At 36.1% G+C, this 24,007-nt stretch overlaps 1 protein-coding gene across 3 annotated transcripts in view; it reads right to left on the reverse strand.

Annotated features, from left to right (window-relative positions):
• LOC150080668 (fibrillin-2-like) overlaps nt 1-24,007 on the reverse strand; it is a 1,460,049-nt gene that overhangs the window by 94,164 nt on the left and 1,341,878 nt on the right. For all 3 annotated transcript variants that reach the window (XM_090381969.1, XM_090381968.1, XM_090381967.1), the window contains exons 61-63: nt 20,727-20,855; nt 11,305-11,424; nt 557-682 (exon numbers count right to left, since the gene is read on the reverse strand). In XM_090381969.1, the coding sequence (XP_090238095.1) occupies nt 557-682; nt 11,305-11,424; nt 20,727-20,855 (375 nt within the window). The remainder of the gene's footprint in view (nt 1-556; nt 683-11,304; nt 11,425-20,726; nt 20,856-24,007) is intronic.

The following is a 24,007-nucleotide window of genomic DNA, read 5'->3' on the forward strand; positions in this document are numbered from 1 at the left end:
ATTTGCAGCCGAAGCATAGGGAATATCATAGGGAACCTCACCTATGTTTAGTTATATTAATTTTTTTTACTCTTAGTTTTTGTTGTAAACCATCTGCACACAACAGAAACTTTCAGGATGATTCTGACGCTTCCTTTGCTTCTGCTTAAACATTTTAACAATTGTATTGTTAACAAAATAATGCTAAGCAAAACACAGAAGAAACAAATATGCCATAGATCTGCATATAAACTGTGAATGTACTCACACTACAAGTGTATTTCTGTTACTGAAAGAAAGAAAGAGGTGAGAGGAAGACAAGTTAAACATGTTAATCCTTCCTAACATTACTACCATCTATGAGCACATAAAAACATTATTTGCAGATAATATAACAGATCAATGTGAGATCTACGTCCCTAAATTGTAGTAACTAATATCTTTGGATATTTTATGGATAAAAATTATGTTGGCCAGTGCAATAATAACATATTACTGGGAAAAGTATTATTGACATTTATACACAACCTATGTTTTTTTAAACTATCTTTCAGTTTAATAAAAACTTTTTCCTCACCTATGCACAGCAATAATACACCATCAAAAGTATAGCCTGGTGGACAGCCACAGGTATAACTACCAGGAGTATTAAGACAACTTGCTGATCCACAAGCCGAGGGGGTATTTGCACATTCATTATCATCTGTAGGAGAAGAGGAAAGAAAATATTATTTTCATAATGTGACACAGAAAAAAAATAAAGTAATATGTATGTTCATAGGAGATGTATGTCATTATGAAAATAATTAGATAAAATTTGTGTTACGTTTATTGTCATAAATGTAGTAAACTTATCAAATATTATCCATAAAATAAACTGAAGGAGAGAAAAAAATAGTATTTTATTACAAGTTTCATGCTTCGTATTACATACAGAATTTTCCACTTCACTTTGTTATCATGTCACTTCTTACTCAATGTAGTGATTTACATATGAATTTCTTTTTATATTCCAATATACCCCAAGGTGGGTAGAGGGTCTTGCATCCTCATTATAACTGTTTTTGGTAGCCAATATATAGGAATCCCTCCCAATCATAGGCTTGCTAACTGCAGATTTGAGTTTAAGTCCACTCTCTTTAAACAAAAAAAAAATCAGAATTATTTTTCTTCCTCCTGAAGATCACATAGGCGAGCCTAGGGGCAATGTCAGATTTAGGTAGGGGAATATGGTTGCAAAAATAATAATAAAAATAAAGTTGCAAGGGCTCTTGTTTCAGAGTTTCCCTGCAACCTTGAGACCTGTGGAGCAAACACATTACTAAGCCTTTCTAGTGTGTAGTGCAGATGGCAAGGATTTGTTTACATTCTACTTGTTAAATGATGCAATCATCAGGATCAAATATTTCCAGGGATCACCCAGTTAGTTTTCTTCATTATCTGAATTAGAAAATATATAACTCATTATGGTCTATATTAGTAAAAATGAAATTCATCATGGTCCAGATCCATTTTTGACATAAAATGAACAGTTTGGGAGAAGCATATTTCAATAACTATTAAGCACAAACAACTGAACTTAATTAATATGCAAGCATTTACATTTACATGCATATGTTTATCTTGTCTTTCATCTGTTTTTGCTGGCAGCAGGATTTAAACTTTATGAATAATACAATGGTCTCAGTTTTCACAGGAGAAAAAATATGGTTTTGCAATGAACTGCACTAGTATTGCACTACTTTCAATAGATAGCTGTAGCTATATTATAACTTTGAAAATTGATTTTGTATACTGCATGGCATCTCACTCAAACAAAGTCTTTTCAACTGTTTGTCTTATTGTTTACTAGAGACCACCTGTTATTTAATGAGAGACCGGCTGTCCCAAAAAAGGCTCATCTTTTAAACAAATGACCAATTGCCTTGCAATACCAAGGTAACTCATTGCAAAGGCAAGTTTGTTCTGCCATGAGAATTAATTATCTATGCAGTTTAAATCCTGCTGGAAAAAAAACAAAAACAGATTAAAGGACAAAGCAGTATCTTATAAAGAAAGAAATGTCACTTTTTTGCATGGATTCTTAAAGACAAATGTAATTTGTTGATCCGAGTGTTTGATTGATTTATTCATATTTCCAAATTTCAAAATGTTGAAAGAAAAAAAAAAGATTTTTTTTTCTTTCTGATACTGCATTATGATATAATTTCATTCCCTTTTATACAGAACATGAAGCATGGTGTGTTTTAGTATAATGTATGGTTGAATTTTTAAAAGTTACATGTCAAATTAAGGAAATTTATAAAAATAAAAAACTAAAATAATTACTTTATGTAGAAATTACTGATTTAGATTCAGATCACTTGTGGTCTATGAAAATAATTAGCAATGAGATACAATCTACCATATGGTGACTCCTGATATTAGTATTAATAGTGGCAAATTGTGTATGAAAGCAAGTTTATATACAGCATCAGAAAGAAAAAAAAACCTTTTTGTCTAGTTCTTCCTTGAATTTATTCAAACTATCCACTTTCACAAACAACAGATGGAAGTTTGTTTCATCAATCAACCACCTGCTGGCTGAAGGTGCACTTCAACACATCTGTTCTGCAATATCCATCCTCAATTTGAATTTATGTCCCCTCGTGTGTAGTGTTAGCAAGAGGGAGAATTCCATCAGCCTTAGTTGACTCAGTCCATTCAAAGTCTTAAATACCCCAAACAGATCTCTTCACTAATATGCTGTAATTTTCAGAACAGAAGCTGTTTCTGGTAAGAGCATCCCTTTTGTTCCTCTCACTAATCTTTTTAATGTTCTAATACAGCCAATGCAGCAGATCCACATCCTTCCTAAAATGAGGCCTCCAGATCTGTATACGGTACTCAAGATATGGCCTAACCATTGTCTTATACAATGGGATTACAATATTATACAATTAAATTTAATATTAAAATTAAATTATAATTAAATTATACAATTCCTTATACCTGCTGGGAAAATTCCTGTATATCACTAACAAAACCCCATGAGCAATCCTGGCAGTCTGTCTGCACTACTCAGATCATCTGACTGCACAATTACCCTCCTCCATAGATTTTCCTCTTTCTCACCTAAATTTACATTTTCCTGGATGTACTTCGGACTTGTTTTCAAAATGCTTAAAGAGTACTGTGTTTGTTATATAGTAATGCAGAGTAAGCAGAGGATTTGAGATGTTTAAGGCTTTGAATGGCTTGAGCAAACTCAGTGCTGATGGGATTCTTCTTCTTCTTCTTGCTAAAACTATGCAAATGAGGGGACATAAATTCAAATTAAGGAAGGATAGTTAAATGGATAGTCTGAATAAATTCAAGAAAGGACTAGACAAACTGTTGGAGGGAATGGATGATTTTTTGGCTAATGCTGTATAAGCTTACTGTCTTGCATCATTTGCCACTATTAATACTAATACTAAAGTAAACTGATATTACTTTTATCACTCATTGTGTCCTCTAAATGTTTAACTGACAACCTTGTTTTTGTTATTCTTTTTCATAAATATAAAATAAAATTTACTACTTTTTCATATGTTTTATAGGCATAATTATTTTCCTTCTAATCCCCTAGTTTCTATAAGACCTCAGTCTTGCCAATCATGGTTTTACCAAATACAGTACTTTTCAGGAACATATACCATGCGGCTGGTGAGGGATTCCTGTGCCAATACCTCAGTTAATGATAAGTTTACAAGGTGTGGCAATAAAGTTTCCGGACTGGTGCAATAAAAAGAATGCAAAGTGAAGGAGCTCAAAAATGGTTTTATTTTCATTCTGAATAATCACCACCTGACTGACTTCACTTATTATACCATTCTAAAAGTTTCTGAAAAGAGTCAGCAAAGGCATTCAAGGAATGATGTTCAGTTTGGCAGTTATGTTTTTCTTTATGTCCTCAACACCTTTCCTTCCTTTCAGGGCAGTTATTATCTTGAGAAAGAAGAAGTTCACTGGTGCAAGATCAGGAGAGTAGAGTGGATGGTTGATCTGTACAATGGCATGTTTCATTAAAAATGTCTTCACAACAAGTGTGGAATGGATGGGGCATCGTTGTGCAACAAGATCTAGCTGCCTTTCTTTTGAAATTGTGACCTTACCTAGGAAATATGCCTCAATAATCTTTGAAGCACCTGTAAGTAGAATGTAGCACTGATTCTCTCTCATTCAGGTATAAATTCCTTGTGAATCAACACCCTGTCTGATGAAAAACATGATTGGCATTGTCTTGATCCTGGACTTCTGTAAACATAACTTTTTTGGCCTTGGTGATGATGTTAAGTCCATTGCATACTCTGATGCTTTGCCTCTGGGTCATCTTGACAAGTACGGATGAAGTCTTCACACAATGACACTTTGTTGCTTCTGCTCATCTATGAGGCTGTGCAGCACAAATTTTGCACAGACTTTCCTTTTCCCTATATGTTCATGTGAAATTTCATGAATCGTCTCCTTATCCAAATCCAACTCATCACACATCATTCTAAAGTTTTTGTCTGATTCATTCAAACAAATCTACAATTAACCAAACCTTTGCAACTCTGTCATCATTTCAAAAGGTTGATAGATAGCCACTTTTTTGGGTCATTGTGAACATCATCAGGTCTGTTTTTGAAATGCCATTATACCATTCAAATGCTTATACCATTCAAACACACAATTTAACATTTTATCACCATACAACTAAACATTTTATAACTTAACATTTTATCACTATAAATAGTTTTTAACATTTCATATGTTTCTGTTGAAATTTTTCTAGTTTAAAGCAGTTGATATTCATTTGTTGCTCCATTGCAAAATCATGACATAGAACGTTGATGCTACTAGTCAAACATATTGTTACTTGCAATCTGTCAGCCTCCTGAACCATCTGAGTACCACAATCTGTTGGAGGAAGTTTGAAATACAGCATACCACTTCTGTTTATTTTCAATCTCGCTGAACATGACCATAACAGCCCAGTCCTGGAAGTTTATTGCCACACCTCATATAACATATAAGGTGTGGAAATGCAGTTTCTGTTGGCTGTGGAAACTGCATTTCCACAGCTAGCCCTCAAAAGATCATAATGTGCAAATAAACAAGTAAAACACAGTGAACTGCATTTCACTGGATGAAACCTTGCTAGGTATTGTTTCTTTGGTGTTTAGGTTGGCAATAAACCTGTAAAAAAAAATCATCATTGAACACAAGGGTGTGTCACCATTTCAATTTTTTCTCCTTTCTATCAGTGATTCCACATTTTTCTCAATTTTATCTGATCCCTAACATTTCCCTAAAAATTGTTATGAATTCTCTGTTTTTTTGTTTTGTTTTTTCTTCAAAAATATCAGCTATACTTACTGTTATAACATTTAACATAGGTTTTTAATTCACAAAGCACAGGTAATAAACAAAGTGTAGTAGATGTTATTTGTTGTTGTTGTTCTGAGAATTTTTCTGCCACACAGCCACTTAAATCACATTTCATAGATTCCTATACTATTTTCTGGACTCTTTATCAAGTATTATAGTGTATTATGTGTTTGTGAGTCAATTTTTGTGTTGTGCACATGTAGAAAACTCATGAGGGAACTCTACTCCCTCCCTGTCAGCTTAGCTGACCAGTGCCCCAACTCAATTGAAAGACCTTAAAAGCTCAACAAATTTAGGGGGGGAAGGCCTCATGCTATAAGAGCTATAAAACATAACTGTACAAGTAGGATTATAGCTTCAGTCTGTAATAGCAAACTAAGATTGCCACTAAGTGATTCATTTTCATATTTGGAGGCATGGGGCCATGATATTATCCTACACACTTTAAACAAAAAGCACTGCTCCAATGGAAATGTTATTCATTTCAAATTTATGAACAACTTTCCTTCATGCTTATTTCACAAAAATTACAATCTACAGAAATTTAAGTCCAATGTCAATAAGTATTTTTATACAACCTTCAATCCATACACAGTACTAAAGTAGTATAGGTTCTTTTTTTTGTGCTTTTCCTGTTTAGGGTCACCATTAAAAAAAAAAAAAAAACCCAACAACAATAACCACATACTTGCATTTCACATCAACAAAAAAAGAAGTGAACATATGATGATAATGATGACCCAATCTTCAACGTTAAAAATTACAAATTTATTTATTGAAGGTCATATTTTTCTAGTATATTTGATCTACTTCTCTGACAATGTCTTCTTCAATTTTAGGGGCGCCTCCGTAGCCAGGTGGGAAGGAGCAGCAGTGGGTAGCACATGCTTCTTGATTAGACCGGGGTTCGAGCCCGTCACCACCACATACGGAGGATGCGGAAAGGTCAGGGAATGACCACCGCATATCCCGGAGCAATATGGCCTTAGTTGCTAATGCTCCTAAAAACCAAATAACAACAACAACAACATCTTCAATTTTAGTCCATGTGTAGGAATTAGCTTCTAAAGTTTGCCATTATCGCAAATTTGAGGTATGAGATCACTAATAAACAATGCAAGCTGCATCAGATATAGCTTGAATATCTATCTGTAATCAGATATTCAAGTTTGGGTATTATTAGTTATGTGTCAATATAAAAAAAAAAAAAAACAAAACACATATATAAGGAAAACTGATAAAATAGTGAGGATTTCATGCTGCCCATAGTAAGTTTCTAGTGACATAATAAGAACAAAACAATATGAAGTCCTGGTACCAAAATTTTATCTGGGCTAGGTATTATTATGCCAAACAGTGGTTTATGACATATAAACTGTTCTAGTATTTATTGAGAATCTGGTATTCTAAATTGTACATGCTTCCCTATGTGCAAATGAAATATTGTGTGATGGATTACACGGTATGAGAAACTTATAAGAAGAGTTGTGATAGGTCCTTAGTTGGGGTAGGCAACATCCATAGGGCTAATAACATTGCCCACCTATATCTTTAATGACAAAACTATCAGTGAGAGCAAGTCAAGTTTTGGAAGAATATACTCTCTGGAGGTAACATTGCACACCAGTGCTAAAACCTACAATATTGGATGGCACAAATCTCTTTCTACAATACAGCATGCAGGAAGCTTAGGGTCTATACAGCTGTACAGAAATGTAAGTCTCTCATGTGACTGGAATAAATGAATCCCTTTGGAGTGGTGTTATGAATAGTTGCTAGGGAGGCCTAGGAAGACCAAAATTAAGGTGGAAGAATGCAGTCATGCTAGAATACTGAATGGATGCAACAAACTGAAAGCTTAATGTGGAAAGGAAAAGAAGAAAACAATCAAAAACAAAAAAATAGTTAACATAATTAGGGATATAAGAGGAACCAGCAGCATAGACATCCTCTGGAGAATTTATCATTTATTTCAATTACATTTCAATGACATTTATATTCAAAAGGGGAAAAAAAAAAACTAAGAATTAACCAGATCAAATCATCAGTGGGAGGGCAAACCTGATTTAATCATTATAACCCTTCTATAAACTAAAACAAAAATCATTTAAATCAAAACAAAACATTCATGAAAATGTACAACACTATTGGAAAAACTACTTGAAGACTGGTTAATATTTGCATTTAACAATACAATTCTTAGAAGCAGTAGAAAAGACTGAATAATTCTTTGCATTACGATAGTTACAATATCTGTGATACTGAAACTGTTTAATTCTCAATGAAAAAGACAAAATGGTATTCTATCATAGTTTTCTGCATGATGAAATTGCACATTTAAGATGTAGTATGTGAAAAAAACCTTCAGTGTAGAACAAAAATCATGTATCAGCTAATGAAAGTAAGTGACAATAATGATGGGATAACAAGTTTTTAAATATACTTATATAAATATTTTTAAATATATTAATTAAACTATATAAATATACACTTTAAAAACTTTATATTCACATATAAAATGTTTGCTTGTATATAACTGCTATGATTCGAATATCACAGCAACTATAACAAGGAAATATTTATGTGATGTGGCAGCAGTTCAAATCTCATTTAGTGAAATTACATGTTATAAATTCCACAACAGGTGAATTTGGGGGGGTTTTAAGATTCTGGAATGGGTCCATGTATAGGAACTTATAACGATTTAATTACTCCTAAAATAACTAACAGAATGCCACACATGGACTTTTCAATTAAATATCTACAAGTTCTTTTAGCATTAGCAAAGGCACATGATGCAAGAAAGCAAGCTTATATAGCATCAGCCAAAAAAAAAAAAAAAAAAAACCCCTTATTTCACCCATCCACTCACTCCAAATATTTGTCAAGTTCTGCCTTGAATCTACTTAAGCTACACTATCAACTTCTACTACAGATGGAAGTTTGTTCCGGCAATCAACCACCCGCTGGCTAAAGGCAAACTTTCGCACATCTATCCTACAACTGTCTTTCCTCAATTTGAATTTATGCCCTCTCAGGCGATTATTCTGGGCAAGAGGACGAATCCCATCAGCATTGAGCATGCTCAAACAATTCAAGTCTTTATACACCTCAATCAGATCACCTCACAGGTGCCTAGTCTCCAGACACTGTAATTTGCAAAACTTAAGCCTTTCTTCATAAGAGCAACCCTTTGTTGCTCTTCTCTGTACTCGTTCCAACAGCTCTACATCCTTCTTAAAATGAGGCCCCCAGACCTGTATACATTACTCAAGGTGTGGCCTGACCATTGCCTTATACAAGGTTGTAGATCCTGTTGCAGCAGCAACAATGGTCATTAGTGTTATTAACATCACTGCCAACCTTCGTATCATCTGCAAACTTGGACATTAAGCCTGCTTTACCATCATCAATATCATTTATAAATACAAAAAACAACACTGAACCCTGAGGGATTCCACTAATAACATTAGTCCACGAAGAGCAGTTTATTACAGAGAGTGGTAATACTCTCTGTCTTCTTCCACTCAACCATCCCTTTATCCATTGCAGCAAATTGCCTCCAATGCCACACTTCTCCAATTTGTGCAGCAGTCTTCCATGTGCAACAGTATCAAAGGCCTTTCTAAGATCCAAATATATATAATATCAAAATTATTCTTTGCATCCAGTTCCTTTGGGAATACATCATAGTATCCAATCAAATTGGTCACACAAGACTTCCCCTTAACAAAACCATGCCGTGTCCGAGCTATAACTGAAGTCTTGTCTAGATGATCATGCAGTGCTTCTTAAACCAATGCCTCCATTAATTTCCCTGGAACAGAAGCTAAACTTACAGGTATATAATTACCTGTGTCTCCCTTTGATCCTCCTTTGTGGATTGGAGTCACATTTGCACATCTCCAGTCCATGGATACCTCCCCTAAGTCCAAGGAAGCTCTCACAATTATGCCTAAGGGTTTGCTTACTTACTTTGCCGCCTCCTTTAATATAACTGGATAGATTCCATCCACCCCAGGTGCCTTTCTTATGTTTATCTTCAACAATTTCACCTCCACTTTACTCTCAGTTATTACAAGATTCTCTAGATTACTGCCAGAGTTGAATACACCTCTGGCATTCCCCTCCCTGAATAACTGCTCACGTGTGAATGTAGATGCAAAATATTCATTTAGTTTGTTAGCTACCTGAGCAGGATCATCAACAGTTGAACCATCGATATCAAGTGGACCAATCTGATTCATCCCCTTCCTTCTAGAGTTTACATAAGCAAAGAACTCTTTGCATCCTTTGCCAAAGATTTCTCGTAATCTGCCTAACCTCCTTAGTGACTTGATTACAGACCAGTTTATATCTATCATAGGCTTCTGTCACCTGTTATTTTATATGTATCCCATGCATTTTTCTTTTCTGCCATATGTCTCATTAGTTCATCTGACATCCACTTAGGCCTAAACCTTGAACAATATTTCTTAGTTGGTATGTAAAGCCTAGTAGCTTCCAAGATAAGTTCTTTGAATGCTTCCCATTTTGAATTTGCTGTTGGTAACATCATCAGTTGGTCCCACTGTATAGAATTTAAATACTGACTCAGACCATTGTAGTCGCCTTTATGAAAGCAAAAACCCTTCCCTTTACCCCTGATGGTAGTTACCTCTTTGAGTAAATCCCACTTCAGCACACTGTAATCACTGCCACCTAGTGGTTCCTTTATCTGCAGATTCTTAATGCATGAAGAATCACTACTGATAATCAGATCAAGAGTAGTACTCCCTCTAGTTGCCTCTCAAACATGCTGCTGTAGAAAACAATCATCCAATAAATCCACAAAAGCCTTGCTAGTGTGCAAGTGACCAGCCCACAAATTCCCGTCAATCTCTGAGAAATTAAAATCCCCCATTATAAGACACTCTGATTTACTGGCCCACGCTATTTCTCTGCAGAATTGCTCATTATACTCATTAGATTCATTAGGCCTAAAACACACACCTACTCTCATTTTTCCTTTCCCAGTGCTTATGTCACACCAAACAGACTCAACATTGCACTGTTCCTTAGATTTTGTGTTTCTTAACTAACAGCATAACCCCTCCTTCCTTCCAGTCCCGTCTATCCTTTCTCTCCACATTGTACTCCCCAAATTCCAATTCTGCACTGCTTATGTCTGTGTCACACCACGTCTCTGATATCCCAACAATATCTGCCTTTGCTGTCTTGACTGGCATTCAAGCTCATCGAATTGATTAACTATACTCCTAACATTGGTGTACATGTAAGTATACATGCACCTGTTTCTACTCTTAGTTACCCTAACACAGCCCATGTATTTACTTCTTCCACTGTGACTCCCAGCAGTCCTGGAAATCCTTGTTGCCTTGCTTTCCAGATTGCTGCTCAATTGCATTTCAATAGAAGCAGTGCAAGAATCACTTTCACCTCTGCCAGCGGCTACTGTTAATCTATTAGTCCGTGTATCCCCCCAAGCTAGCACATATACACAGACTAATTATATGCGGATGATATGAAGATACCATTTGTAGTACAATATAGCCAGGTAAAGAAAAATAATCAACTGTTATTTATGTGAATATAATGCTTTATTTACTAAAGATATGCAAAAAAAAGACCCTTTTAGAGAAAATTTTAGAGAAGGCGTAAAATAAAATAAAATACTAATGATATCATTCTCAATTGTTTCAAGAAATTATTGATACAACTGAAGATACACTTGATATTATTTCAAGCATAATATCAATTGTATTCATCTATAACACTTATACTTCAACTATAAAGTTAAAGATCCATATTATACCAATACATCAAGAAAGGAGCACTATTTATGTCTCCTTGCACATAAGTCCAATAAAGTAAATTAAAAACAGCTTAAAATTTGAATTTGATTTTAAATGAAATGAACCTTTAACTTACCAACACACTGATTCCAATAGTAATGTTGTAAAAATCCATCAGGACAGCCACACCTATATCCTCCAGCTAAATTTTCACATCCATGTGAGCAACGTGTATCATCACTGCATTCATCCATATCTGAATTATTATCAAATAACAGTTGATGGAAACGGCTATAAAAACTTATTACAGATTAAATTCTTAACACAACTTCAATTTTAAAAAATAAATAAATAAGTAGTGAAAAGATTAAAGATTCCTCAAGTATCAATCACATTATGTGATGCAATTTTCTAACTTTTGAACTCACTTTGCATATTAATTTATCATACAAACAGCTTTGGTCCCCTTTACATTATTATACAAAGAAATACTCCACTTCATACCCACATTTGTTTTTTTTTTAAAGAAACCAATAACCCTCCCTCATGTGTAATACATTCGGATGACATTCAAGTCAAATGGACCCAATTTCAGCGAAGTCCAGACAGTCTGTGACAGCCAAATCCTCTGCTTGCACCTTTATGATGGTGGGACTGTTAATAATACTGGTATAACCTCCATGCTCATGCACACTGTGGGTGACTACCCAGGTGTGAACCAACGTAAGCAGAGGATGAGGTGTGGGGCCCACACCACACGGAGGAATGCCATCCCTCTGTGTTACCAGGCAAAACCAGGTGGTAGATGACTCTCATCAACTGGTGAAATACCACCACTTTGCTTATTGGAGGCTTGAAGTGGTGGAACCCATGTTTAGTCTCTGGAGCTAAGTTCTGGTCAACCCTTCCCTATCTCTTCCATCCTGCAATATGACTGATGACTTTTGAGGTTATGATGAACATAATGGCGAGATCCAATCTTCCTTACATTTCGAGGGTACAGCTCTAAAATGGTATTCACAGGCTAGCCGCTAGTTAGTACACCGGACCGAACCTATTGGTAACTATTTAGGAGGCTTCCAGATCAGCTAGTGTATAATCTTGCTACCTCTACTGTGCCAGGTAGTGACTGGAGGGAGTCCAAGTAGTGTGTATGCGGGGGAGCATTGTCAAGGCCACATTATGTCAACGATCTGGGTATATTCTTACCACAAGTACGCCATATCCAAAAATTTCATTACTTCATACAGCATGTCCCACCCACCTTTTCTTACTATCGAATACACCATGAATTGTCAAACTAATGGAGCAAGATTATCTGCAAAAAGATCTAAACCTCCCAAAAACTTCCTAGTTCATTTCACAAATATACATGGGCTCAATTCTAATCTCAACAATGTCCATTTGCACTTCCAGTCTGCCAAACCCCATGTACTTTTTCTGACAAAATCTCAGTTATCGGTTGATTCGACCACTGCTCATCTCAGTTGCCCAAATTATGCGATGTATGATTCCATTCGACTCAAAGGTGGTACTTGTGCATATGACCGTTCCGATATTCCCTGTCAGAGACTTGGTAATTTGGAATATCCTCGTTCCAATCTTCTCTGGCTTAAGATCTCTCTACCTCATTATGTCAAATTCATCTGTTGTCTCTAGCATTCTCCAACTCCACTAATGACTTGGAGCTCTTTGACTTCCTCTCTTTGCAACTTCACTTTCTCGAGTCCAACTTTCCTAACAGTGAGGTAATTTTCCTTGGTGATTGTAATGTTCACAACCCTAGTTGGCTTCCGTTTTCTGGTCACACTGACACAGTTGGTCGAGATGCTGAGGCTTTTGCAATTACTAATGACCTTGCACAGATTGTTCATTTACCTACAAAAATACCAGACAATCCTAACCAGGCAGCCAACGCTTGATCTTTTTCTCACAAACAACCCTTCTAAGTACACGGTCGAAGTAAGTGGTCCTTTAGGCACCTCAGATCACAACTTGGTGATTGTCTCTTTTCCAATAAAGCTTTTATCTCATGGCTATTCCCAATCTTGTATTGTTTGGCATGACAGAATGCAAAATGTGATAACCTGCGAGATTTCTTTTCTTCTTTTCTTTGATCGGATTACTGTTTCAAAACTTTTGATGTCAACGTTTGCTCAGATCATGTCAGTGAAATTATTCTTCTAGGAATGGAATCCTTTATTCCACACTCCACCTTAAAATCTCGTCGTTTATCTAAACCTTGGTTTTCCAATAAATGTGCTAAGGCTGTTCAAGAGAAGAACGTTGTATATTGTAATTGGCTTGTTTCCAAATCTTCAAATTCATTTTCTGCCTACACCAAAGCTCGCAACAATGGACCAGCCAATTCTTCAACCAATGGACCAGCAAGTGATTGTAAACTTCAAGATAATCTATACCAAGAAAATGTTCACAAGTTGCTTTGCAATGACTTGAGGGTGAGGTTGCTTTGAGGGTGACAGCATTTTCTATTGAAAATGCTGTCACCTCAAAGATTTTTGGAGGTTAAAGTTCAACATCCTAGACTGTGGTTTTTTTTTTGGTAGTTGTTGGCGCAACGGCTTCTGTGGCCATAATGCGCCTCCCAAGGTTTTTGCAGTACTTTGATCCAAGCCCGAGGTGGGATTTGAACCCGCGAACTTTGGGTTGCTAGGCAGGCACTTTACCCACCCGGCTAGCCCGGTCGGCCCTAGACTGTATGAGGCTAATCATAAGTTCTTGGAATGATGATTCCACCAGATGCTTAAATTCAGCCTCGAAAAACATCCGGCCTTTAATCATCCATAACTTTGACTGATTTGAAGATGATGGTGCTTTGACAAATGATATTGTTACTCTTGGTAAATCAATAGGTCTGGAGGTTGACGAAGAGGATGTGGAGGACCTAATTGACACTCATGGGCATGAACTAATGACAGAGAAGCTACAAGAGTTGGAGAAAATTATGAAAAGTGGCACTGGAGAGGAAGAAGAGGACACCCAAAAAGTGTCAGCTGAAGACGGTCATTTCTTGTTGGGAGCATTTAAGAAAAGTGATAAAAAACACCCCAAAATTGAAAACACCGAACTCATGATGTACAAAATGGAAGACAAAGTTATTTCTTACTTCAGAAAGCTACAAAAAAAGTCGTCAAAAACAGTCCACTTTGGACAGTTTCTTTGCCAGTAGCAGCAAAAGCCCAAAGACTGAAAAGACACCTGACGTCTAATCTAATCCCACCACATCACCATTGATTTCATCAGCCCTGCACTTCAAGGCTAAGGTAAATGCTAATTTATTGTTGGTTTTTTTATTTTAAGATGTTTTATAACTATTTATTAAATAATCTTTATAAAATACTCATTTTTATTGTAAAATTCAAGTATAATATGTAAAAAATACCTATTTTATGTTTTATTGGGTTGCCTGCCAAGAGTTTAGATTGAATTATAGGAAATCAATGTATTATTGGTTTCAACTTACAATATTTTTAACATACAATTTTTGTGGAACAAATTACCATCGGATGTTGGGGCCCACTGTATGTATAGATCATGAAACTTCTTTATATTTTTTTCAGATAACTATGAAAGCTTGCTGCAAATAAAAAGGTTTCTTAAAAAGATTTCCTCCCATGGCTATAGTTTTAGACAGCATTGGCATTAAATACAGCTCCAATTCTTTAGGAAGGCCACCTGTGAAATTAATTGGTTTAATTTTTCCAGTGTCATATGAAACATGCTGCTTTAAGAAGACTTAGCAATGAAACTGCTTACCTTCAGCTTTTTTGCAATATAAACTTGAGAAAAATGCCTCTTAATGATTTTATTAAAGTATTCCAAAACAAATTTTTTTATAAAAACCCCAAGAAAGAGAGATATTAGAACCCATAGTATTTAGTACCATGCATGGGTTGAAAGTTAAGATGAAAAAAAGACACTTTTTGACATTAGACTTGAATTTCTGTATATTGTAATTTTCAGAAAATACGTATGAAGAGAGGTTGTTCCAGAAAACAAAAGTTGAAAGAATAAATGAGGAAGAAGAAAAGTTGGTTCTGTGAGTTTGAAGTTGGGCAGTAAAAGGATGCTGAGTTGTAGCATGAGTTGGGATTGGCTTGGAAGAAAGAGCTATGTTAGAGATGGGTCATTAGTTAACCTAACTGCCCTCTTTTGAATGGAATCTAGAAGTGTGAGAAAGGTTTTCAGGGCACCTTCCCAAATGTGGGAACAATATTCCATGCCAGGGTGGATTTACAATTGTACAGAATGAACAGCTGTTTGCAAGGAAAGTAACGCTGAGAGCAAAACAGAAAACCCAGTTTTTTAGATATGGAGGAAGCAATATTTGTAATGTGCTTATGCCAAGGGAGATTAGAAGTCAGGGTAATCCCTAATAGAGATATGTGTTCTTGTCTAGAAATATAAGTATCACCATAGATAAGCATAGGAGCAGAAGAATTCTTTTTAAAAGATATAGGAATGAGTTTTGGAAGGATTTAAATCAACTAAGTTATTTTTGCCCCACTGGAAAATTACATAGAGATCAGCATTTAAACAATTGGGAGTGGATATTTGAGGAGTTGAAGATGTTTGCACAGGGCAAGGTTTCTTAAACTGGAAGGTGGAATGAAACAGGTTACATCAGCAAAACTATGGATAGGATTTCTAATCAATGGAAAGAAGGTCATTACTGAACCTTAGGGAACACCTGCATTACTGGAGCAGTTAGAAGACAGAGAGCTGTCTACAATCACTGAAGTGAGTGATCAGAGAGAAAACTGGACATTCAATTTACAAAAAAACAGTTGGCAAACCTTAAGACAGAAGCTTAGAAGACCTTTATGCCAAACACCATCAAAAGCTTTTGAGATGTCAAAACCAACTGCTTGAATTTCACCAAACTTTTTCATTGAATTTGTCCACAGATGGGTAATATAAGCCAAGTACATCACCAGTGGATAGACACTGATGGAATCCATATGGGCAATCATTGATCAGATGGAAGGTTTCTATATACTTTAAGAATTAGTGGCTAATAGATTTTATTTTAGAAAGGTAGAAGTAAGTCTTTTGGATGGGAGGAATTTGTTACTCTTTTAACTGGCTGAATATGAGCAAATTTCCAAGCAGAACCATTGGAATAAGAAAGTGAAAAAAGGGGACACAGAACAGGAGTAAGCTCAAGAGTAGAGGTTTTGAGAACAAGAGGAGAAATGTCATTAGAAACCTGGTACTTTCTTGGCACCAAAACTGTTCAAAATTTTTTTTTTTTGTCATCCTTTTGACAGAAGACCACAGGAGGCACTGAATGGAATGTACTGGGAATGGCAGAAGGTGATTTACTAAAATCATCAATATATGAGTTAGAAGAAAAGTAGGATGCTAGTAGGTCAGCTTTATCTCTGGCTGACATGGCAGCAGGATCTCTGGTTTTCACAGAGGTGGAAATAGAGATGGGCAAAAGTTGCAACCAACAGCTTTGGCAAGCCCAGAATGCTACTACCATTTGGACAAGAAGCAAGTTTTCTACTCTTAGTCTGTTTTAAATCTAGTTTGGACAGATTAATAACTACTTTACAATTGTTGCATGCTTTGGTGTAAATATAAAATGAATGTGGAAATTTGGATGAAAACCCATTACAATATGTAACATTCTTATCTTGAACAGCTTTGGCACTATTACTGGAAATAAGGTGGTTTAAATAAGGTGGAGTGTAAAATACATTATTTCATTCCTACAAGAATAATTACATGGATACAATCTGAGTAAAAATTGACATCAAAATTTTGAAAACAGTATTCCAACTAAGGAAAAGAAGAATATATATTTTCCAGATCATCCCATTTTGCAATCTAATATGCCAAACAACATGAGGCTGAAAATGACGATCAGAGAAAGGCACTTTTGGAATAGAGACCATCACCAAGTTGTGATCTGAGTTGCTTAGAGGACCACTCACCTCAACTGTATACTTGGAAGGGTCATTTATGAGAAAAAGATCAAAAGTATGGTATTCTGTAAGGATTGTCTGGTATTCTGATAGGTAAATGAACAACCGGTGTGAGGTCATTAGTAATGGCAAAAGCCTCAGCATCTCGACCAGCTGGGTCCATGATACTAGAAAATGGAAGCCAGCTGGAGTTAGCATTAGCAGAGGCATATGATGCAAGAAAGCAAGCTTATACAGCATCAGCCAAAAAAAAAAAAACCACCCTTCCCATTTCACCCATCCATTTGCTCCAAAAGTTTGTCCCCTTCTTCCTTGAATTTATTTAAGCTATCAACTTCCACAATGACAGATGGAAGTTTGTTTCAGCAATCAACTACCCACTGGATAAAGGCAAATTTCCACACATCTTTTATACAACTGTCTTTCCTCAATTTGAGTTTATGCCCTCTCAGGTTTGTAATCTGAGCAAGAGGAAGAATCTCATCAGCACTGAGCCTGCTCAAACCATTCAAGGTTTGAGCAGGCTCAATGCTGTGAACATTAAAATCACCATGGAAAATTACCTCGCTGTTAGAAAAGTTGGGGTGCCTCTGTAGCCAGGTACGCAGGAGCAGCAGTGCATAGCACACGCTTCTTGATTAGACGGGGGTACGAGCCCGTGACCACCAAATACGGAGGATGCCGAAAGGTCAGGGAATGACCACCACATATCCCCGGAGCAATATGGCCTTAGTTGCTAATGCTCCTAAAAACCAAATAACAAACAAAACAGAAAAGTTGGACTAGAGAAAGTCAAGTTTCAAACAGAGAAAGTCGAAGAGTTCCAACTAATTAGTGAAGTTGGAAGAATGATAGATGGAACAGATGAACTTTTTTACAGAATTTTTTATAAACATAACTTCTAGGCCTGTGGAGGGAAAAAAATTATATTTTTTTTTTCTAGAACAAATTAATTAAGATTAACTGTCTTTATAATGAAAGAAAGGTAATTCTGAGTGCAAAAAATAAACCCACCTTTTTGATACAGAGGAAGCAATATTTTGATGTACAGAGAAGAAATTAGAAGTTGGGGTAATCCCTAAATAGAGACATGTGATTTTTTTTAAAATCTGAGTGTTATTAAAGATGATGAGCATAGGTACAGTAGACTCTTTTTGTGATAAATAATACAAGACTGAGTTTTAAAAGGATTGAACTTAATTAAGTCTTTTCTTCACCCCATTGGAGAGTTACCTTGAGATCAGCATTTAAGGAATTGGTGATGGAATTATTAAGTTAAAGCTGTCTGAGCAGGGCAAGGTTTCAAACTGAAAGGTGGAATGTAATGTGCTACCATTAGTAAACTACAGATAAGATTTCCATCACTGAGTGGAAGAAGGCCATTAATATACATGGGGATTCCAAAATAATGGAAACACCTGTAATAAGAGTTACAGGTATGCAATAATATGGTTTTGGGCATTCTTTGCTTTTAAAACAAATTGTATTCTATGTGGAATAGATTCACATATATCTTGAACTAGCTTAAGAGGAATATTGGACCATTCTTCATGGAGGAATGTGTCAAGCTCCTTTAGTGAAATCTGCTTCTCACTCTCCTCTTCAAATATGCCCACAGTGGCTCAATAACATTTAAGTCTGGTGATTATTCAGGCCATGGGAGATGTCTGCCTCAGTTTCATGCTCCTCAAACCAAGATTGGACACATCTAGTTGTGTGTATTGGAGCATCATTATCATCTTGAAACATTGCATCATATGTGGGAAACAATGTCAGCACCAAGGGATGAACCTGGTCATTCAGAATATCAGTGGAGTAATTTACCTATTCAGGATGATGATACAACCTAAAGAATACTAAGATATTGCTGCCAAACCATTGTTGATCCTCCTCCATGTTTGTTGGTTGGCATAAGACAGTCAGAATGATGCACTCCCTTTGGCATTTGCCAAACCTAAACTCACCCTGATGTTGAAAAAAGTGTGAATGATAATTCGTCTGAAAATATGACTGTTTTCAATCATCAAGTTCCAGTTTTTGTGCTCTTTACATTACTGAACCTTCTTTCTAGCATTACTATCAGTAATGAGTGGCTTAGCAACAGTGGCTCTGCCATAAATTTCAGCTTTATCAAGTTCTTGCTATACATTTTGCTAGAAACTGGACTGCTGAGACTTACAAGTTCTGTAGTTATTTCTGAGGCAGCAGTTTTATGTTTTTGGGTTACAATCCTTTTAAGTATTTGGCAGCTCTTTCAATCAGCTTCAATTTTCTGACACAATTCATCCCGTCATACTTTGTTTTTCCAACTTGCTGAATGCAGACATCACTTTCATTACAGTTGCTCTGGATACATTAAACAAACCAGCAGTTTTAGTCACTGATGCTCCTGCTAAATGTACACCAACAATCTGACCTGATTGGAATTCAGACAAGTTGGTCATTTTGTTTGTGTATCTTCTAATATCACCTCTAAATAGACATTAGCTTTTATTGTCTTTCCTTCACAGCACTACATGCAAGAAACAAAAAAAAAATAAAAAATAAAAATAAATAATCATCACTGCATGTTCATAAATACATTGTACAGCCATTACAAAACCTACTACTTTCATATCAGGTGTTTCCATTATTTTGTTCACCCCTGTAAGAGAAGAAGAGTGGGAGAAAGAACTGAGCCTTGGGAAATGCCGGCATTAGTGGAGAAGACAGAGGTGGCTCAATAACATTTTTTGAAAAAAAAAAACCACCTATCAATTCATAAAATCAGTCATTTTATGTCTGATTTTATGTCATAAATCACCCAGTCATGAATGGTCTGATTTTATGTCATAATCCACCCAGTCATGAATGGTCAGAGTGAAAACTGGATACCATATTAAAAAAAAAAAAAAAAAAAAACACCTATCAATTCATAAAATCAGACTTGTTTAGAAGACCTTTATGCCAAACATGATCAAAAGCCTTGGAAATGTAAAGAGCAACTGTTGAGTTTCCCCAAACTTTTGCACTGAATTTGTCGATGATTAGTAACATGAGCCAATTTTAGTCAATATGACTAGTGGATCGATGCTGACAGAATCCCTGTTGGGAATCCTTGATTAAGTGGAAGATTGTGAGAGTTTAACAGGTGGTGATTGATGGATTTCTCCACTGCTTAGGAAAGAGTAGAAGTAAGTTCAATGGGACGATAACTTGACAGGAAGAATTTCTAACCCTTTTCAGGAATTAGCTAGATATGAGCAATTTTCCAAGTAGAACAAAAAATGCTAGTGGAATAAGATAGTGTAAAAAGGTAACAGAGAACAGGAACAAGAACAGGCTTTGAGAACAAGTGGAGAAATGCTATCAGGAACTGGAGCTTTCTTAGAATCAAGATTATTCAAAATTCTTCTAAAGTACTTCTGCTGGAAGACAGCAGGAGGCACTGAGCAAAGTACATACTGGGTTTGGTAGGAGGCGGGTTACCAAGATCAGTAATACAAGTGGTATCAGAAAATAAAACTAACATAGTTCTTTTTTTATATCCTTGCACATTCATTTGCTTTTCTGTGTGGGTGTAAAAAAAAATTTAATATAAATGATATGAGATTATACACCTTACCAATGCATGCTGTTCCAGTTGAATCAGTAGTATAACCTCGAGAACACAGACACTTGAAACTTCCTGGGGTATTTATACAGGTTCCTAAAGGTGCACATCGATGAAGCTGTTCTGTACATTCATCCAAGTCTGACAAAAGATATGCAGAAGGAAATATTACCATTACGTTTCATTAATTCATGACAAGTTCTTCAGACCACACTCTTAATTAAATAAGTTTTCTCATGAAAATACAAGTTAAAGAAGAACAACTCCAAAAAAAAGCATAATTCCAAAAATCGGTATAATACTGATATAACTTGCTTATAACAATGGCTAGTTGGCTATTTAGTGTTTAATAATGCACTGGCAATTTAGGCCATAATGCATCAAGTCAGAATAAAATCATCTATAAATATGTTTTGCAACTAATAAGCAGGTTATCAAAGTCCCCTGTGGCAGCCTAGTTGGCATGCCATTTGTATAGTTCTGAAAGAGAGTGTAAACTATTTTATCTGAAGAAGGAAAAAAAAATAATAATAATAATGCAATGGGTGTAGCATGCACAGACATTGGAGAGGTCTGGGTTGGATTCATATTGATATCTACTAACACCTTCGTTCTAGACTGATTTGTGATCTTAAGTGGTGGCCTCCAAGTGAGTTATTCCGGGCTGATCTGCTCTCACTTATTTTTATGTTTAAGCAATTTGTCATATGGAGCAACCATTTTTATTTTGTCATATATGAGCTGACATTTTTGAATTTGATGCTAAAATTTGAATGAGTATAACCATTTTAAGTTTTATGATTGTAAATTAAATTTTTTCCTGATCAGCTGCTTTTTTTCTAATGGGAAAGTCGATCCCCATCCTTGTTTTTGTCTAAAAACATCATCAGTATAGTTCTGAAAGAGAGTGTAAACTATTTTATCTGAAGAAGGAAAAAAAAAATAATAATAATAATGCAATGGGTGTAGCATTCACAGACATGAAACAAACTGCCAAAAGTACATATATCAAAAGAGCAAAAATCAAATCTGTCGTGTTGTGTTTCAATTTTTTTTTTTTTTTTTTTTTTATAAATAAAATTGATGTATGTTTGATTTAGAGGTGCAGCAATGACATTTTTAGACTAAACTAAAGATGGGTAACAACTTTTCCACAGAGAAAAAAGCAGCTGATGAAGCACTATTTTTAATTTAGGAAACAAACTTTTAGGCCCTGATGACAAATAACCTAAACGGGGCATGGCAGACCCTGGTGCCTTTTAATTGAAACACCCTGTGTGTCTGCACATACATGCGCGCGCGCGCGCGCACACACACACGGCAACCTAGGTAAGTGTGGGTGTATCCTCCTCTTGCCACTAGTATTGCTGCTGCCAGATTAGACATTAGAATTAGTCAAATAGTGCAAGGAAGTCACAGGCTTCTGATGCACTGGCAAAAAATTAAAAATAAAAAGATAAGAAAGAACAAATTATGTACTTTCCTCCTCATGAAATTAACTACCCAGATGACCTCTGAATTTCTTCAAACTGTCTGCCTCAACTATCTGCAGAGGCAACTTGTTTCAATAATCAACAACTCACTGGCTAAAAGAAAACTTCCTACAATTAATCTAAACCTCTTTCCCTGTAATTTGAATTTGTGTCTCCTAGTTCGTGTCTCGTCATAGTGGACCTCAATCAGGTTCACTACGAGTTGCCTGGTTGCCAAGCTCTATATAGCCCACATAATCAGTCTTTTGGATTATGGGGCTCGGTAGTGTAGTGCCTTCAGTGGCAACACACTTGCTGATTGAAAACAACCTGGGTTCGAATCCTGCTGAATGAGTTTCCAGAGGCTTGATGCAGCTGAGTGGTCAGAAGTACGAGTGCAGCAGCACACGATCTTTGAGTGGACTGTGGTTCAAGCCTGTGACTGCTAAATGCAATTAATGTGTTGATTGATTTATTGTAAACTCCACTGACCTGGTGGTCATGCCCGAGTATAAACAAGAACATTTTTTTTTCTTGTATGATCGCCTTTTGCTGCCATCACCATGTGAGTTGCCTGTTTTTGGATCCTTTCAAGAAGCTAAATGTATTTTTTCAGATCAGATTCCATACTTGGACATAGCATTCCAAATACAGTCTTACAATTGCCTTATACAGGAGATTATGACCCCCCCCCCATCTCTACAGGATAAAGTTTGACACCATGATCTTTCCTCGCTGCCAGTTTACACTGCTCAAAAAACTTCATATCTGCCCATATTGTAACTTCCAGATCTTTGTCTTCTAAATTCAATCCACCAAGTGCATAATTTATTTTGGGGTTTCTATTCCCCAAAGTGTAAGACCTTGCATTTTGCTACATTTAAACTTAGCTGCCACTTTTCTGACAATTTTTGAAGCCTGTCTCAAAGTCTTCCTGAAGGAGTGCTGCTTGGCACAGATCATTAAAAACTCTCCCAATCTTTATGTCATCTCTGCAAATTCTGACATCATGCCCTTTGTCAGTGTCATTTAAAAAAATCAGAAACAACGGTGGTCCAAGAACTGATGCTTGGGGGACTCCATGTCCGACGTTAAACCAATTTGAAGAATATCCATTAATCACAACCCTCTGCCTTCTGCCCTGCAACCACACTACAGTACATGTTAGAATTTTTCCAGTAATCCTAATGTGTTCCAGCTTATACAATAACCTCTCATGAGGGGCTGAGTCAAATGTGATTTGCTAAAATCCAAATAAACTATATCAAAATTGTTCCCTACATCCAGCTCAGCAGTAACTATGTCAAAATACAGGAACTCTCCAACTTACGTAATGGTTGCATTCCGCGAAGGCTACGTAAGTCAGAATTTCCCCTATGCTTGTGCAGCACTCGCTGAGTTGATTGAATCAAAAAAGAAATGTTCAACGAACATGTAAATAAAATTATTTATTGAATTTATTCAATCTTTTATCTCATGCGCAGGAAAAATTACAAAAGCGTGCAATTTAAAAAATTTCAAAATTATAAAATTACAAATAAAGAGAGGAGATAGGCATAACGTCAGTAAGTTTCATCTCAAGAGCATCATTGCCAGAATCGACGTCTTCAGATCATAAGTACACCACTGCGGAGGTTGAGGGCTGCAGAGATTTAGAAGGGGTCGGCCGCTCAACCTTACGAAAGAACACATTAATGAATAACTGGGCGGTGGATTTTTTCTTTTCATTGTAGATTTATTTGTAGCAAACAAGCATATCATTCACCTATCTGCTAATTTTTAAGAATCATTCACTGTCAGGATCCATCTTCTCAAACCTCG

Source organism: Mastigoproctus giganteus, chromosome 9 (genome assembly GCF_048544385.1).
Source record: "Mastigoproctus giganteus isolate SK-2022 chromosome 9, ASM4854438v1, whole genome shotgun sequence".
In the NCBI taxonomy this organism is placed as follows: Eukaryota; Metazoa; Arthropoda; class Arachnida; order Uropygi; family Thelyphonidae; genus Mastigoproctus; species Mastigoproctus giganteus.